The 20,000-nt window shown below is 44.9% G+C and overlaps 1 protein-coding gene across 1 annotated transcript in view; it reads right to left on the reverse strand.

Annotated features, from left to right (window-relative positions):
• Positions 1–20,000, reverse strand: part of LOC135534860 (collagen alpha-1(XIV) chain-like) — a gene marked incomplete at both ends in the record, with an annotated part of 26,458 nt that overhangs the window by 1,437 nt on the left and 5,021 nt on the right. The window contains 7 exons of the mRNA XM_064961674.1: positions 1,852–1,988; positions 6,768–6,877; positions 7,165–7,307; positions 15,246–15,384; positions 17,809–17,847; positions 18,643–18,807; positions 19,162–19,305. Of these exons, the coding sequence (XP_064817746.1) occupies positions 1,852–1,988; positions 6,768–6,877; positions 7,165–7,307; positions 15,246–15,384; positions 17,809–17,847; positions 18,643–18,807; positions 19,162–19,305 (877 nt within the window). The remainder of the gene's footprint in view (positions 1–1,851; positions 1,989–6,767; positions 6,878–7,164; positions 7,308–15,245; positions 15,385–17,808; positions 17,848–18,642; positions 18,808–19,161; positions 19,306–20,000) is intronic.

Raw genomic sequence — 20,000 nt, forward strand, 5'->3', positions numbered from 1 at the left:
GTGGGTGAGGGGGGGATAAGGTGTTGTTCACCTTGGGAGACAGTGTGTGTTGGGTGAACAGCATTACAACCAGATATGTACTGCAGGGAGGCAGACAGCCTCTGACCACATTAACACTATAACCAGATATGTACTGCGGGGAGGCCAACAGCCTCTGAACACATTAACACTATAACCAGATATGTACTGCAGGGAGGCAGACAGTCTCTGACCACATTAACACTATAACCAGATATGTACTGCAGGGAGGCAGACAGTCTCTGACCACATTAACACTATAACCAGATATGTACTGCGGGGAGGCAGACAGCCTCTGAACACCAGATATGTACTGCGGGGAGGCAGACAGTCTCTGAACACATTAACACTATAACCAGATATGTACTGCAGGGAGGCAGACAGCCTCTGAACACCAGATATGTACTGCAGGGAGGCAGACAGCCTCTGAACACCAGATATGTACTGCGGTGAGGCAGACAGCCTCTGAACACCAGATATGTACTGCGGGGAGGCAGACAGCCTCTGAACACCAGATATGTACTGCAGGGAGGCAGACAGCCTCTGAACACATTAACACTATAACCAGATATGTACTGCAGGGAGGCAGACAGCCTCTGACCACATTAACACTATAACCAGATATGTACTGCAGGGAGGCAGTCAGTCTCTGAACACATTAACACTATAACCAGATATGTACTGCAGGGGAGGCAGACAGTCTCTGAACACATTAACACTATAACCAGATATGTACTGCGGGGAGGCAGACAGCCTCTGAACACCAGATATGTACTGCAGGGAGGCAGACAGCCTCTGAACACATTAACACTATAACCAGATATGTACTGCAGGGAGGCAGACAGCCTCTGACCACATTAACACTATAACCAGATATGTACTGCAGGGAGGCAGTCAGTCTCTGAACACATTAACACTATAACCAGATATGTACTGCAGGGGAGGCAGACAGTCTCTGAACACATTAACACTATAACCAGATATGTACTGCGGGGAGGCAGACAGCCTCTGACCACATTAACACTATAACCAGATATGTACTGCAGGGAGGCAGACAGCCTCTGAACACCAGATATGTACTGCAGGGAGGCAGGCAGCCTCTGAACACCAGATATGTACTGCAGGGAGGCAGACAGCCTCTGAACACATTAACACTATAACCAGATATGTACTGCAGGGAGGCAGACAGCCTCTGAACACATTAACACTATAACCAGATATGTACTGCAGGGAGGCAGACAGCCTCTGACCACATTAACACTATAACCAGATATGTTCTGCAGGGAGGCAGACAGCCTCTGAACACATTAACACTATAACCAGATATGTTCTGCAGGGAGGCAGACAGCCTCTGAACACATTAACACTATAACCAGATATGTACTGCAGGGAGGCAGACAGCCTCTGACCACATTAACACTATAACCAGATATGTACTGCAGGGAGGCAGACAGCCTCTGACCACATTAACACTATAACCAGATATGTACTGCGGGGAGGCCAACAGCCTCTGAACACATTAACACTATAACCAGATATGTACTGCAGGGAGGCAGACAGCCTCTGAACACATTAACACTATAACCAGATATGTACTGCAGGGAGGCAGACAGCCTCTGAACACATTAACACTATAACCAGATATGTACTGCAGGGAGGCCGACAGCCTCTGAACACATTAACACTATAACCAGATATGTACTGCAGGGAGGCAGACAGCCTCTGACCACCAGATATGTACTGCGGGGAGGCAGACAGCCTCTGACCACCAGATATGTACTGCGGGGAGGCCGACAGCCTCTGAACACATTAACACTATAACCAGATATGTACTGCAGGGAGGCAGACAGCCTCTGACCACCAGATATGTACTGCGGGGAGGCAGACAGCCTCTGACCACCAGATATGTACTGCAGGGAGGCCGACAGCCTCTGACCACCAGATATGTACTGCAGGGAGGCCGACAGCCTCTGAACACATTAACACTATAACCAGATATGTACTGCAGGGAGGCAGACAGCCTCTGACCACCAGATATGTACTGCGGGGAGGCAGACAGCCTCTGACCACCAGATATGTACTGCAGGGAGGCCGACAGCCTCTGACCACCAGATATGTACTGCGGGGAGGCAGACAGCCTCTGAACACCAGATATGTACTGCAGGGAGGCAGACAGCCTCTGACCACATTAACACTATAACCAGATATGTACTGCAGGGAGGCAGACAGTCTCTGAACACATTAACACTATAACCAGATATGTACTGCAGGGAGGCAGACAGTCTCTGAACACATTAACACTATAACCAGATACAGTTGAGGTCGGAAGTTTACATACACTTAGGCTGGAGTCATTAAAACTCGTTTTTCAACCGCTCCACAAATGTCTTGTAAACAAACTATAGTTTTGGCAAGTCGGTTAGGACATCTACTTGGTGCCTGACACAAGTCATTTTTCCAACAATTGTTTACAGACAGATTACTTCACTTATAATTCAGTGTATCACAAGTCCAGTGGGTCAGAAGTTTACATACACTAAGTTGACTGTGCCTTTAAACAGCTTGGAAAATTCCGGAAAATGATGTAGAAGGCTACCTGAATGTTGTAGAAGGCTACCTGAAACGTTTGACCCAAGTTAAACAATTTAAAGGCAATGCTTCCAAACACTAATTGAGTGCATGTTAACTTCTGATCCACCAGGAATGTGATGAAAGAAATAAAAGCAGAAGAAAATCATTCTCTCTACTATTATTCTGACATTTCACATTCTTAAAATAAAGTGGTGATCCTAACTGACCTAAAACAGGGAATTTTTACTGGGATTAAATGTCAGGAATTGCGAAAAAACTGAGTTTAACTGTATTTGGCTAAGGTGTATGTAAACTTCCTACTTCAACTGTATGTACTTCATTGACCTGTCAAAGGTGTTCGACACTGTTGATCATTCTGTTTTACTGAAGAAGATAACAAAATAAATCAATTAATCATGAAAATAGGAGAATAAAATTCTCCCTGTACTGGATTCTGGTGATGTTGTTTCCATGCATGAGGCACAACCTCTGTTTTAAAACCCGTGGACGCCCGTGGACGACCATTCAGCAATACGTTTTATCACAGGGGACCATTTTAGAACTCGCCATTGTAGTCTGTATAAAATGTGCGGTTGATCTCTCTGTCTGTAAGAAGAGAGCTGCATTCTCTTTGATTTATTTACAAAGCAGTCTGACAGAAACTCCCTTCATTCATTAAGTTCAGAATCCTCAGTTACCAAACCTGTTGTCAGGAACGGATAACACTAGAGATCCCTTCAGTCTCCATAGATTTGGGAAAATCTGCGTTTTGTTTTTTTGACACTCATTTGTGGAACAATCTGCAGAGTTCAATGCAATTTTTTATTTTTTATTATTTTACCTTTATTTAACCAGGCAAGTCAGTTAAGAACCAATTCTTATTTTCAATGACGGCCTAGGAACAGTGGGTTAACTGGTCTAGGAACAGTGGGTTAACTGGTCTAGGAACAGTGGGTTAACTGGTCTAGGAACAGTGGGTTAACTGGTCTAGGAACAGTGGGTTAACTGGTCTAGGAACAGTGGGTTAACTGGTCTAGGAATAGTGGGTTAACTGGTCTAGGAACAGTGGGTTAACTGGTCTAGGAACAGTGGGTTAACTGGTCTAGGAACAGTGGGTTAACTGGTCTAGGAACAGTGGGTTAACTGGTCTAGGAACAGTGGGTTATCTGGTCTAGGAACAGTGGGTTAACTGGTCTAGGAACAGTGGGTTAACTGGTCTAGGAACAGTGGGTTAACTGGTCTAGGAACAGTGGGTTAACTGGTCTAGGAACAGTGGGTTAACTGGTCTAGGAACAGTGGGTTATCTGGTCTAGGAACAGTGGGTTATCTGGTCTAGGACAGTGGGTTAACTGGTCTGGGAACAGTGGGTTAACTGGTCTGGGAACAGTGGGTTAACTGGTCTAGGAACAGTGGGTTAACTGGTCTAGGAACAGTGGGTTAACTGGTCTAGGAACAGTGGTTTAACTGGTCTAGGAACAGTGGGTTAACTGGTCTAGGAACAGTGGGTTAACTGGTCTAGGAACAGTGGGTTAACTGGCCTAGGAACAGTGGGTTAACTGGTCTAGGAACAGTGGGTTAACTGGCCTAGGAACAGTGGGTTAACTGGTCTAGGAACAGTGGGTTAACTGGTCTAGGAACAGTGGGTTAACTGCCTGTTCAGGGGCAGAACGACAGATTTGTTTGTACCTTGTCAGCTCGGGGGTTTGAACTTGCAACCTTTCGGTTAATAGTCCAACACTAGGCTACCTGCCGTCCCTACACTCTAACCACTAGGCTACCTGCCGTCCCTACACTCTAACCACTAGGCTACCTGCCGTCCCTACACTCTAACCACTAGGCTACCTGCCGTCCCTACACTCTAACCACTAGGCTACCTGCCGTCCCTACACTCTAACCACTAGGCTACCTGCCGTCCCTACACTCTAACCACTAGGCTACCTGCCTGCCCCTACACTCTAACCACTAGGCTACCTGCCGTCACTACACTCTAACCACTAGGCTACCTGCCGTCACTACACTCTAACAGATAGGCTACCTGCCGTCCCTACACTCTAACCACTAGGCTACCTGCCGTCCCTACACTCTAACCACTAGGCTACCCTGCCGCCCCTACACTCTAACCACTAGGCTACCTGCCTGCCCCTACACTCTAACCACTAGGCTACCTGCCGCCCCTACACTCTAACCACTAGGCTAACTGCCGCCCCTACACTCTAACCACTAGGCTACCTGCCGTCCCTACACTCTAACCACTAGGCTACCTGCCGCCCCTCCACTCTAACCACTAGGCTAACTGCCGCCCCTCCACTCTAACCACTAGGCTACCTGCCGTCCCTACACTCTAACCACTAGGCTACCTGCCGCCCCTACACTCTAACCACTAGGCTACCCTGCCGCCCTAGTTACATGTGCTGGTGCCACTCAGACAGTTTCCATTATTAACTGAGGACCTTGAATGTGATTGCTTTTATTAAATAGGTTTATTTTGTTATTGTGTGCTGAATTCTGTTGTTTTATACACGTGCATGATTTATTATTCTGTTTTTATTGTAATGTATACAGGGTTCTCTTGTAAAATATATTTTTTAATCTCAATGTGACTCCCTATTTTAAATAAAGGTTCAATAAAATACAATATTAAAATAAAATACATTAACACTATAACCAGATATACACTGCAGGGTCAGGGTCAGGGTCAGGGTCAGGGTCAGGGTCAGGGTCAGGGTCAGGATCAGGGTCAGGGTCAGGATCAGGGTCAGGATCAGGGTCAGGGTCAGGATCAGGGTCAGGGTCAGGGTCAGGATCAGGATCAGGGTCAGGGTCAGGATCAGGGTCAGGGTCAGGATCAGGGTCAGGATCAGGGTCAGGGTCAGGATCAGGGTCAGGGTCAGGGTCAGGATCAGGATCAGGGTCAGGGTCAGGATCAGGGTCAGGATCAGGGTCAGGGTCAGGATCAGGGTCAGGGTCAGGGTCAGGATCAGGATCAGGGTCAGGGTCAGGGTCAGGGTCAGGGTCAGGATCAGGGTCAGGGTCAGGATCAGGATCAGGGTCAGGGTCAGGGTCAGGGAGGGTCAGGATCAGGATCAGGGTCAGGGTCAGGGTCAGGGTCAGGGTCAGGATCAGGGAGGGTCAGGATCAGGGTCAGGGTCAGGATCAGGATCAGGGTCAGGGTCAGGGTCAGGGTCAGGGAGGGTCAGGATCAGGGTCAGGGTCAGGATCAGGGTCAGGGTCAGGATCAGGGTCAGGATCAGGGTCAGGATCAGGGTCAGGATCAGGGTCAGGGTCAGGATCAGGGTCAGGATCAGGATCAGGGTCAGGGTCAGGGTCAGGGTCAGGGTCAGGGTCAGGGTCAGGGTCAGGATCAGGATCAGGGTCAGGGTCAGGGTCAGGGTCAGGGTCAGGGAGGGTCAGGATCAGGATCAGGGTCAGGGTCAGGGTCAGGGTCAGGGTCAGGGAGGGTCAGGATCAGGGTCAGGGTCAGGATCAGGGTCAGGGTCAGGATCAGGGTCAGGGTCAGGGTCAGGGTCAGGATCAGGATCAGGGTCAGGGTCAGGGTCAGGGTCAGGGAGGGTCAGGATCAGGGTCAGGGTCAGGATCAGGGTCAGGGTCAGGATCAGGGTCAGGATCAGGGTCAGGATCAGGATCAGGGTCAGGGTCAGGGTCAGGGTCAGGGTCAGGATCAGGGTCAGGATCAGGGTCAGGGTCAGGGTCAGGGTCAGGGTCAGGGTCAGGGTCAGGATCAGGGTCAGGGTCAGGATCAGGGTCAGGGTCTGATGGACGGCCTCTCACACTCTCTTTGACTGCTGCAACAAAGGGTGTGTGTGTGTGTGTGTGTGTGTGTGTGTGTGTGCGTCTGTGTGTGTGTGTGTGTGTGTGTGTGTCTGCGCGTGCGCGTGCGTGTGCGTGTGCGCGCGCATGTGTGTGTGTGTGTGCTCTCTCTTTGACTACTGTGATAGAGGAGGGGGTTGGGTTGTATCTCCATTCATTCTCTGGGATCATTCTCTGACATGACTTCTCCTAAATTCTCTATTTGAGAAATCGGCATGCAACATTTTTATTAGACAGATGGAGGGCCTGAAGTTTTAGGGTACATCCCAAATGGCACCCTATTCCCTATATAGTGCACTACTTTAGACCAGAGGCCATGGATGAACTAGGGGAAGAACTAGGCTGCTGACCTTGTGGAAACTGCCATAGAACATCTTCTTGATGTCAGGCTCGTCAAAAGTGACTGTCTGGAAGTCTCCCTTGTAGTCGTAGTTAAAGAACGTCAGAGTCTTCCCACCATCTGACAGAGACCGAAACAGAGACGGGCAGACAGACAGAGAATTAGGGACAGTACATTCTACACAAACCCACAAGCCCACATCCCAGAGTCCTCTGCCTTGGTCTTCTGTTCTGTGTGTTCAGTCTATGTCTCTCTCACACAATAGCTGGAAACTAGCCCTGCAGCCCACACACTTTTGTAAACCACAGACCTCAATTGCAGAGTATGTGATATGCAGGTTAACCTTAACCCTCACTCAAACCACAGGGCCAGGGTTCAGGAAGTGATGAGGAACAGACTGTACGTACTGTCCAGGATGACCCCCACCAGGGGTTCATTGTCTTTGTTGAGGATCTCCCACAATGCAAAGGGCTCCTGGGGGGTGTCTGGTAGCAGGCGGAACAGGATGGTGATGGTGTAGTCAGAGGGCAAACCTTCTGGGTGGAGGTACCTGAGAAAGACAGACAGAGGCGGCAGTGTAGCCTAGTGGTTAGAGCGTTGGACTAGTAACCGAAAGGTTGCAAGTTCAAATCCCCGAGCTGACAAGGTACAAAATCTGTCGTTCTGCCCCTGAACAGGCAGTTAACCCACTGTTCCTAGGCCATCATTGAAAATAAGAATTTGTTCTTAACTGACTTGCCTAGTAAAATAAAGGTTAAAAAAAAGAGAGAAAGAGAAAGAGAAAGAGACAGAGACAGAGACAGAGACAGAGAGACAGAGTTACTTAACTGGCAGCCAGATAATGTGAATGGTTCAAGATGGCGGTTGGCAAATCCTATGCCTACACTGTAATGGGAAGTCCTGATACCTGATGCAGAGTAATGGGAAGTCCTGATATCTGATATCTGATACAGAGTAATGGGAAGTCCTGATATCTGATATCTGATGCAGAGTAATGGGAAGTCCTGATACCTGATATCTGATGCAGAGTAATGGGAAGTCCTGATATCTGATACAGAGTAATGGGAAGTCCTGATACCTGATATCTGATGCAGAGTAATGGGAAGTCCTGATACCTGATACAGAGTAATGGGAAGTCCTGATACCTGATACAGAGTAATGGGAAGTCCTGATATCTGATGCAGAGTAATGGGAAGTCCTGATACCTGATATCTGATGCAGAGTAATGGGAAGTCCTGATACCTGATATCTGATGCAGAGTAATGGGAAGTCCTGATATCTGATGCAGAGTAATGGGAAGTCCTGATACCTGATATCTGATGCAGAGTAATGGGAAGTCCTGATATCTGATACAGAGTAATGGGAAGTCCTGATACCTGATATCTGATGCAGAGTAATGGGAAGTCCTGATACCTGATACAGAGTAATGGGAAGTCCTGATACCTGATATCTGATACAGAGTAATGGGAAGTCCTGATACCTGATACCTGATACAGAGTAATGGGAAGTCCTGATATCTGATACAGAGTAATGGGAAGTCCTGATATCTGATACAGAGTAATGGGAAGTCCTGATATCTGATACAGAGTAATGGGAAGTCCTGATATCTGATACAGAGTAATGGGAAGTCCTGATACCTGATGCAGAGTAATGGGAAGTCCTGATACCTGATACAGAGTAATGGGAAGTCCTGATATCTGATACAGAGTAATGGGAAGTCCTGATATCTGATACAGAGTAATGGGAAGTCCTGATATCTGATACAGAGTAATGGGAAGTCCTGATACCTGATACAGAGTAATGGGAAGTCCTGATACCTGATACAGAGTAATGGGAAGTCCTGATATCTGATGCAGAGTAATGGGAAGTCCTGATATCTGATACAGAGTAATGGGAAGTCCTGATACCTGATACAGAGTAATGGGAAGTCCTGATATCTGATATCTGATGCAGAGTAATGGGAAGTCCTGATATCTGATGCAGAGTAATGGGAAGTCCTGATACCTGATAGCTGATGCAGAGTAATGGGAAGTCCTGATACCTGATATCTGATACAGAGTAATGGGAAGTCCTGATACCTGATATCTGATACAGAGTAATGGGAAGTCCTGATACCTGATGCAGAGTAATGGGAAGTCCTGATACCTGATATCTGATACAGAGTAATGGGAAGTCCTGATACCTGATGCAGAGTAATGGGAAGTCCTGATACCTGATGCAGAGTAATGGGAAGTCCTGATACCTGATGCAGAGTAATGGGAAGTCCTGATATCTGATGCAGAGTAATGGGAAGTACTGATATCTGATGCAGAGTAATGGGAAGTCCTGATACCTGATATCTGATACAGAGTAATGGGAAGTCCTGATACCTGATACAGAGTAATGGGAAGTCCTGATATCTGATGCAGAGTAATGGGAAGTCCTGATATCTGATGCAGAGTAATGGGAAGTCCTGATACCTGATATCTGATACAGAGTAATGGGAAGTCCTGATATCTGATGCAGAGTAATGGGAAGTCCTGATACCTGATATCTGATACAGAGTAATGGGAAGTCCTGATATCTGATGCAGAGTAATGGGAAGTCCTGATATCTGATGCAGAGTAATGGGAAGTCCTGATACCTGATACCTGATGCCGCGTAATGGGAAGTCCTGATATCTGATGCAGAGTAATGGGAAGTCCTGATACCTGATACCTGATGCCGCGTAATGGGAAGTCCTGATATCTGATGCAGAGTAATGGGAAGTCCTGATACCTGATGCAGAGTAATGGGAAGTCCTGATATCTGATGCAGAGTAATGGGAAGTCCTGATATCTGATACAGAGTAATGGGAAGTCCTGATATCTGATACAGAGTAATGGGAAGTCCTGATATCTGATACAGAGTAATGGGAAGTCCTGATACCTGATACAGAGTAATGGGAAGTCCTGATATCTGATGCAGAGTAATGGGAAGTCCTGATATCTGATACAGAGTAATGGGAAGTCCTGATACCTGATACAGAGTAATGGGAAGTCCTGATATCTGATATCTGATGCAGAGTAATGGGAAGTCCTGATATCTGATGCAGAGTAATGGGAAGTCCTGATACCTGATGCAGAGTAATGGGAAGTCCTGATACCTGATAGCTGATGCAGAGTAATGGGAAGTCCTGATACCTGATATCTGATACAGAGTAATGGGAAGTCCTGATACCTGATGCAGAGTAATGGGAAGTCCTGATACCTGATGCAGAGTAATGGGAAGTCCTGATATCTGATGCAGAGTAATGGGAAGTACTGATATCTGATGCAGAGTAATGGGAAGTCCTGATACCTGATATCTGATACAGAGTAATGGGAAGTCCTGATACCTGATACCTGATGCAGAGTAATGGGAAGTCCTGATACCTGATATCTGATACAGAGTAATGGGAAGTCCTGATACCTGATACAGAGTAATGGGAAGTCCTGATATCTGATGCAGAGTAATGGGAAGTCCTGATATCTGATGCAGAGTAATGGGAAGTCCTGATACCTGATATCTGATACAGAGTAATGGGAAGTCCTGATATCTGATGCAGAGTAATGGGAAGTCCTGATACCTGATATCTGATACAGAGTAATGGGAAGTCCTGATATCTGATGCAGAGTAATGGGAAGTCCTGATATCTGATACAGAGTAATGGGAAGTCCTGATATCTGATGCAGAGTAATGGGAAGTCCTGATACCTGATGCCGCGTAATGGGAAGTCCTGATATCTGATGCAGAGTAATGGGAAGTCCTGATACCTGATGCAGAGTAATGGGAAGTCCTGATATCTGATGCAGAGTAATGGGAAGTCCTGATATCTGATACAGAGTAATGGGAAGTCCTGATACCTGATGCAGAGTAATGGGAAGTCCTGATATCTGATGCAGAGTAATGGGAAGTCCTGATATCTGATACAGAGTAATGGGAAGTCCTGATACCTGATGCAGAGTAATGGGAAGTCCTTATACCTGATGCAGAGTAATGGGAAGTCCTGATATCTGATATCAGATATACAGAGTAATGGGAAGTCCTGATACCTGATGCAGAGTAATGGGAAGTCCTTATACCTGATGCAGAGTAATGGGAAGTCCTGATATCTGATATCAGATATACAGAGTAATGGGAAGTCCTGATACCTGATGCAGAGTAATGGGAAGTCCTGATACCTGATGCAGAGTAATGGGAAGTCCTGATACCTGATGCAGAGTAATGGGAAGTCCTTATACCTGATATCAGATATACAGAGTAATGGGAAGTCCTGATACCTGATATCTGATGCAGAGTAATGGGAAGTCCTGATACCTGATATCTGATGCAGAGTAATGGGAAGTCCTGATACCTGATATCTGATGCAGAGTAATGGGAAGTCCTGATACCTGATATCTGATGCAGAGTAATGGGAAGTCCTGATACCTGATATCAGATATACAGAGTAATGGGAAGTCCTGATACCTGATACCTGATGCAGAGTAATGGGAAGTCCTGATATCTGATACCTGATGCAGAGTAATGGGAAGTCCTGATATCTGATGCAGAGTAATGGGAAGTCCTGATACCTGATACCTGATGCAGAGTAATGGGAAGTCCTGATACCTGATATCAGATATACAGAGTAATGGGAAGTCCTGATACCTGATACCTGATGCAGAGTAATGGGAAGTCCTGATACCTGATGTAGAGTAATGGGAAGTCCTGATACCTGATGTAGAGTAATGGGAAGTCCTGATACCTGATATCTGATACAGAGTAATGAGAAGTCCTGATACCTGATATCTGATGCAGAGTAATGGGAAGTCCTGATACCTGATATCTGATACAGAGTAATGGGAAGTCCTGATATCTGATGCAGAGTAATGGGAAGTCCTGATACCTGATACAGAGTAATGGGAAGTCCTGATACCTGATATCTGATACAGAGTAATGGGAAGTCCTGATATCTGATATCTGATGCAGAGTAATGGGAAGTCCTGATACCTGATACAGAGTAATGGGAAGTCCTGATATCTGATACAGAGTAATGGGAAGTCCTGATATCTGATATCTGATGCAGAGTAATGGGAAGTCCTGATACCTGATATCAGATACAGAGTAATGAGAAGTCCTGATACCTGATGTAGAGTAATGGGAAGTCCTGATACCTGATACAGAGTAATGGGAAGTCCTGATATCTGATACAGAGTAATGGGAAGTCCTGATACCTGATACAGAGTAATGGGAAGTCCTGATATCTGATGCAGAGTAATGGGAAGTCCTGATACCTGATGTAGAGTAATGGGAAGTCCTGATACCTGATACAGAGTAATGGGAAGTCCTGATACCTGATACAGAGTAATGGGAAGTCCTGATACCTGATGTAGAGTAATGGGAAGTCCTGATATCTGATACAGAGTAATGGGAAGTCCTGATACCTGATACAGAGTAATGGGAAGTCCTGATATCAGATACAGAGTAATGAGAAGTCCTGATACCTGATGTAGAGTAATGGGAAGTCCTGATACCTGATACAGAGTAATGGGAAGTCCTGATATCTGATGCAGAGTAATGGGAAGTCCTGATACCTGATACAGAGTAATGGGAAGTCCTGATATCTGATGCAGAGTAATGGGAAGTCCTGATACCTGATACAGAGTAATGGGAAGTCCTGATATCTGATGCAGAGTAATGGGAAGTCCTGATATCTGATGCAGAGTAATGGGAAGTCCTGATACCTGATATCTGATACAGAGTAATGGGAAGTCCTGATATCTGATGCAGAGTAATGGGAAGTCCTGATACCTGATACAGAGTAATGGGAAGTCCTGATATCTGATACAGAGTAATGGGAAGTCCTGATACCTGATATCTGATACAGAGTAATGGGAAGTCCTGATATCTGATGCAGAGTAATGGGAAGTCCTGATATCTGATGCAGAGTAATGGGAAGTCCTGATACCTGATGCAGAGTAATGGGAAGTCCTGATACCTGATGCAGAGTAATGGGAAGTCCTGATATCTGATATCAGATACAGAGTAATGGGAAGTCCTGATACCTGATGCAGAGTAATGGGAAGTCCTGATATCTGATACAGAGTAATGGGAAGTCCTGATACCTGATATCTGATACAGAGTAATGAGAAGTCCTGGTACCTGATGCAGAGTAATGGGAAGTCCTGATACCTGATACAGAGTAATGGGAAGTCCTGATATCTGATGCAGAGTAATGGGAAGTCCTGATATCTGATACAGAGTAATGGGAAGTCCTGATACCTGATGCAGAGTAATGGGAAGTCCTGATACCTGATGCAGAGTAATGGGAAGTCCTGATATCTGATGCAGAGTAATGGGAAGTCCTGATATCTGATATCAGATACAGAGTAATGAGAAGTCCTGATATCTGATACAGAGTAATGGGAAGTCCTGATACCTGATATCAGATACAGAGTAATGAGAAGTCCTGGTACCTGATGCAGAGTAATGGGAAGTCCTGATACCTGATATCTGATACAGAGTAATGGGAAGTCCTGATATCTGATGCAGAGTAATGGGAAGTCCTGATACCTGATATCAGATACAGAGTAATGAGAAGTCCTGGTACCTGATACAGAGTAATGGGAAGTCCTGATACCTGATACAGAGTAATGGGAAGTCCTGATATCTGATGCAGAGTAATGGGAAGTCCTGATATCTGATACAGAGTAATGGGAAGTCCTGATACCTGATATCAGATACAGAGTAATGAGAAGTCCTGGTACCTGATACAGAGTAATGGGAAGTCCTGATACCTGATACAGAGTAATGGGAAGTCCTGATACCTGATGCAGAGTAATGGGAAGTCCTGATACCTGATGCAGAGTAATGGGAAGTCCATTTGACTGGCTTATCTTACCTTCACACAACAAATGCCATAATGGCCCTTCTGATGACATTATTTACTCTATACATGATCTAGTATGTGACTGAGTGATGCTTGGATATGGGCCGTGGTGTTTGCAGGACACCCTGAAGACATCATTTAGAGGTGCTGAGTCCCTCCACTGCAATAACACAATCCCCTCTGAACACTATGAAAGTAGAAGTCTAAACTAAATATTATCCTCAGTAGGAGTAGAGCTACATCTGTCAACACACACACACACACACGCACGCACGCACGCACATGCACACACACACACACACACACACACACACACGCACACACTTCACATGTGATTAGACTCCCCTAAGTGATTTTCATTGGCATTAACTTTGTATTGTTTGAGGGACCTTGAAAATAACTGGCCGCTATTTCAAAGAGCTCTGGTGTTTGTCTTCGGCTAGCAAGTGGGGTTGACCCTCTCTTGACGTTTTGAAGTACAAGTCTCCTACTAGCTACTGGGGTTGACCCTCCCCTGACGTTTTAAAGTACAACTCTCCTGCTAACAACTGGGTTTGACCCTCTCTTGATGTTTTGAAGTACAAGTTTCCCATAGAGGATGAGGAAGGCCCCTCTAGGAGGAGGACAAGGACAGTTCAGGAACAGCCTCTTCCTCCAGGCATAGACACGTCTGTGTATCTGAAAGGATTGGATGGGTATAAGCGATTCTGAATGGCAAAACTTCCACCTGACCTATCAGAGGGAAACTTCCACCTGACCTATCAGAGGGAAACTTCTACCTGACCTATCAGAGGGAAACTTCCACCTGACCTATCAGAGGGAAACTTCCACCTGACCTATCAGAGGGAAACTTCCACCTGACCTATCAGAGGGAAACTTCCACCTGACCTATCAGAGGGAAACTTCCACCTGACCTATCAGAGGGAAGCTTCCACCTGACCTATCAGAGGGAAACTTCCACCTGACCTATCAGAGGGAAACTTCCACCTGACCTATCAGAGGGAAACTTCCACCTAACCTATCAGAGGGAAACTTCCACCTGACCTATCAGAGGTAAACTTCCACCTGACCTATCAGAGGGAAACTTCCACCTGACCTATCAGAGGGAAACTTCCACCTGACCTATCAGAGGGAAACTTCCACCTGACCTATCAGAGGGAAACTTCCACCTGACCTATCAGAGGGAAACTTCCACCTGACCTATCAGAGGGAAACTTCCACCTAACCTATCAGAGGGAAACTTCCACCTAACCTATCAGAGGGAAACTTCCACCTGACCTATCAGAGGGAAACTTCCACCTGACCTAACAGAGGGAAACTTCCACTTGACCTATCAGAGGGAAACTTCCACCTGACCTATCAGAGGGAAACTTCCACCTGACCTATCAGAGGGAAACTTCCACCTGACCTATCAGAGGGAAACTTCCACCTGACCTATCAGAGGGAAACTTCCACCTGACCTATCATTTGGGGAAGCTGTTGGAGTATATTCCAGGAATAATATGCCAAGAGTGGACACTGGAGGAGAGAGGTGGAGCTCAGTGTGGACCCTAGCTGATCTTCTACCTCTCATCGCCATGACAACCACACTGACAAAACACAGAACCTAGCAGAACCTACTTGGTGGGCTGTGAGACCAGGGCATCTTTGCGCAGTCTGTAGCAGGGGAAGCTGTTGAAGGAGCCTGGTTCCAGGGACACTCCCTCTACGTTACTGTACTCCTTCTCTACCAGGCCAAACATGTCCATCATCCTGAAGCCTAAGGAGGGAAGGAGCAGAACACACATCTATGCTATAACCACTCCATAGAGAACCATAGAGTACTACAAAGAACCATAGAGAACAACAGAGACAACAGAGAACCATAGAGAACAACAGAGAACAATAGAGAACAACAGAGACAACAGAGACAACAGAGAACCATAGAGAACAACAGAGAACAATAGAGAAAACAGAGAACCATAGAAAACAACAGAGACAACAAGGAACAACAGAGAACCATAGAGAACAACAGAGAACAATAGAGAACAACAGAGAACAACAGAGAACCATAGAGAACAACAGAGAACAATAAAGACAACAGAGAACCATAGAAAACAACAGAGAGCCATAGAGAACAACAGAGAACAATAGAGAACCATAGAGAACAACAGAGAACCATAGAGAACAACAGAGAACCATAGAGAACCATAGAGAACAACAGAGAACCATAGAGAACCCGTAGAGATAATAGAATACTAGAATAAAATGGTACACATTTTTATCTTCAAGCAACAAAATGGGCCAAGGTAGTAAATACTGTTGAGGTGCTGGATACATACATAGTAATAATAATGTCATTCTGTCAACCCCTCTCCCTCTGGATAGTATTTCCTATCCCCACCCAGCGAAGGAAAGGGGAACTCTGTCAAAAATCCTACGAGAAACAGTGACATTCACTCTGAATGACCTAAAATGATGAATTCCATATTGGTCTTTCACAGGCAGGCCAACCCAAGCTGTTCTGTGCAGTAGGATAATAGTAGGTCTACTATTGAAACAGATAAATGAGGCTGTCAACTGAGTCAGGAATTCACAGGTTTCTGATCTTTTTTTTCTCCTTCAGGTTTTCGCTCTTAATAAAGTCACACTTTCTTACTATAAAAAACAACAGAAATGGATGTTCTAAGCCCATAACAATGCCTGAACCACATTAGGAGAACACTTTTGAGGTCTGAGAAAAAGCGAAGAAATTTAGATTTTTTTTAGTGTCGTTACTGTCACGCCTTGGTCTTAGTATTGTGTGTTTTAGTTTATTAGTTAGTCAGACCAGGGTGTGACATGGGGTTATTATGTATTGTAGTTTCATATTGGGGTTTGTAGTGTTTGGGATTGTAGTTGATTAGGGGTGTGTGTGTGTTAATTAGGTTGGCTGCCTGAGGCGGTTCTCAATCGGAGTCAGGTGCTTCTCGTTGTCGCTGATTGGGAACCGTATTTAGGTAGCCTGATTTCGCTTTGCATTTCGTGGGTGATTGTTCCTGTCTCTGTGTAGGTTGCACCAGTCAGGCTGTATTAGGTTTCGTTCTGTTTGTTTGTTTTTTTGTATTTATAGTTATTCGTGTATAGTTCGTTCGTTTTGTCTTCTTTAAATAAACATGAGTAACTTACACGCTGCATTTCGGTCCGACTCTCCTTCAACTAAACAAGAACGCCGTTACAGTTACCCTTTAATATAAGTGGTTAGCTGTATTTCCACAGCACATGAGATGGGGTTTGCCAAACAAACAGCCACTGGATTGATGTAAATAATCATGATATCATTCTGCCAGGCAGGCATAGGCTACTTTGTAGCAGGTAACATTTCATTGAGAAGGTTTTTGGCAAAGCCTTACCACCAATCAGAAGACGGTTAGGACTGTCATCAGCATCACTATATTTTTCCTTGTTCCTTAAATGTTTAAAATTGGACGTTTTACTTCATATTATGAGGCATGTCTTGCCTCCCTTTAAAGCAGCTTAAAGCCTAAAATGGGGGGAAAAAATTAACATTTGAAGCTTAACATTGTGATGTGTTCCATCAGCCTTACTGATACGGTGTACACCTCAACTACACTACTTTGATGCGCATCGTAGGGATTAAGAAGTGAGTACACACAATGCCCGGTGTTAGATACGGTGGTACACGGTGTATACCCTCCACTACACTACTTTGACGTGCATCGTAGGGATTAAGAAGTGAGTACACACAATGCCCGGTGTTAGATACGGCGGCAGTGTAGCCTAGTGGTTAGAGCGTTGGACTAGTAACCAGAAGGTTGCGAGTTCAAACCCCCGAGCTGACAAGGTACAAATCTGTTCCTAGGCCGTCATTGAAAATAAGAATTTGTTCTTAACTGACTTGCCTGGTTAAATAAAGGTAAAAAATAAATTTAAAAAAGATACGGTGGTACACGGTGTATACCCTCCACTACACTCTGACTCTATGTAACTCTGACTGGATTTGAACCAGAATCACGTGGCAGATGACATGTTGCTCCTGACAACAGCCTCTGACACGGTGACCATATCTATACAGTCCTGTGAATGACTAAGTGGGATCAGACAATCCACATTGACTGTAGATCGAGAGGGGTTTATCTCAATAGGGATACACATTCTATGACTATAAAGCAGTAACCAGCTGTGTGTGTTTTACATAGTTTACCTGCTATGGTGTTGCCGCTCATCAGAACCGATGGACAAGCTAAAACAAGATGGATGAAAGGGTTGGTTAAATAATGAACAGGATATCAATCACTGTCATTTCATCATGAATCAAGATCCTATTATTAAGATTTAAGTGTGGATGAATCCTCTTCTTTGTAATAATAACTAATCCATTAAACCACATGACCAAACCTACCATCTGCCTCTATTCTACAGTAGATTATATCAGTTCTGGGAACCACATGATCAAACCTACCATCTGTCTCTATTCTACAGTAGATTATATCAGTTCTGGAAACCACATTATATCAGTTGACCAAACCTACCATCTGTCTCTATTCTACAGTAGATTATATCAGTTGACCAAACCTACCATCTGTCTCTATTCTACAGTAGATTATATCAGTTGACCAAACCTAAAATCTGTCTCTATTCTACAGTAGATTATATCAGTTGACCAAACCTACCATCTGTCTCTATTCTACAGTAGATTATATCAGTTGACCAAACCTACCATCTGTCTCTATTCTAAAGTAGATTATATCAGTTGACCAAACCTATAATCTGTCTCTATTCTACAGTAGATTATATCAGTTGACCAAACCTACCATCTGTCTCTATTCTACAGTAGATTATATCAGTTGACCAAACCTACCATCTGTCTCTATTCTACAGTAGATTATATCAGTTGACCAAACCTACCATCTGTCTCTATTCTACAGTAGATTATATCAGTTGACCAAACCTACCATCTGTCTCTATTCTACAGTAGATTATATCAGTTCTGGAACATTCTTCCAATGGCAGCTACTTCAGTTCTGGCGGTACTTACTGGCAGTGGCAGCCTCACACACAAAAGTGATCAGCTGCTCCTCAATTTTCTTGACAGCGTCCAAATCGTCCACAAAGAAGACGTGTCTGTCGCTGGGTTTGCTGGCGATGTTCACCAACTCTCCGTAGTCCGCATCAGCAAAGCCAATGGCAAAGATGATGCAGCCTTCAAAGGACATACATTGTTAAGATTTGAAAACAATATTTTGTTTTTCTTCAGCAATAAAGCAAAAACAATTCCAAGGAAACTATTTGATTGGCCTTTCTTACCACTCTCTGGCTTGCTAAGTGACCCTTCTACCACGAACATATTTCTCTCTAAGTTTTGTTTTTGGGTTGAGAGCCATGAACAGTTCTGTTACAACAATATAATACAATGGAATAGTGTATTGTCCTCAGAGGAAGAAACATGGGTTTTATCCAAAATAACACCCTATTCCCACACTACTATTGGCCAGAGTAGTGCACTATACAGTACAGAGAATAGGGCACTATTTGGGACTCACACTATGCCACTCACCTTCCATCTGCATCTCCTTGGAGACCTTGTTGACGTCGTCTTGGGAACGGCCATCGGTGAGGACCACCAGTACCTTAGGAACCCCCCTCCTCACTCCTCCCTCTGAGGTGAAGATAGATTCCTTCACATGCTTAATGGCCCGGCCTGGATGGATAGGGACATAGAGTTATATTTCTATGGATAGGAATGACAGAGATCATATCTACACATCACAGCCTGTTGTTAATGTGTGGACGACTATCAGACCATATCTATACAGCCTGTTGTTAATGTATGGACGACAATCAGACCATATCTATACAGCCTGTTGTTAATGTATGGATGACTATCAGACCATATCTATACAGCCTGTTGTTAATGTGTGGATGACTATCAGACCATATCTATACAGCCTGTTGTTAATGTATGGACGACTATCAGACCATATCTATACAGCCTGTTGTTAATGTGTGGACGACTATCAGACCATATCTATACAGCCTGTTGTTAATGTGTGGACGACTATCAGACCATATCTATACAGCCTGTTGTTAATGTATGGACGACAATCAGACCATATCTATACAGCCTGTTGTTAATGTGTGGATGACTATCAGACCATATCTATACAGCCTGTTGTTAATGTATGGACGACAATCAGACCATATCTATACAGCCTGTTGTTAATGTGTGGATGACTATCAGACCATATCTATACAGCCTGTTGTTAATGTGTGGACGACTATCAGACCATATCTATACAGCCTGTTGTTAATGTGTGGACGACTATCAGACCATATCTATACAGCCTGTTGTTAATGTGTGGACGACTATCAGACCATATCTATACAGCCTGTTGT

Source organism: Oncorhynchus masou, unplaced genomic scaffold (assembly GCF_036934945.1).
Source record: "Oncorhynchus masou masou isolate Uvic2021 unplaced genomic scaffold, UVic_Omas_1.1 unplaced_scaffold_4036, whole genome shotgun sequence".
Lineage (NCBI taxonomy): Eukaryota > Metazoa > Chordata > Actinopteri > Salmoniformes > Salmonidae > Oncorhynchus > Oncorhynchus masou.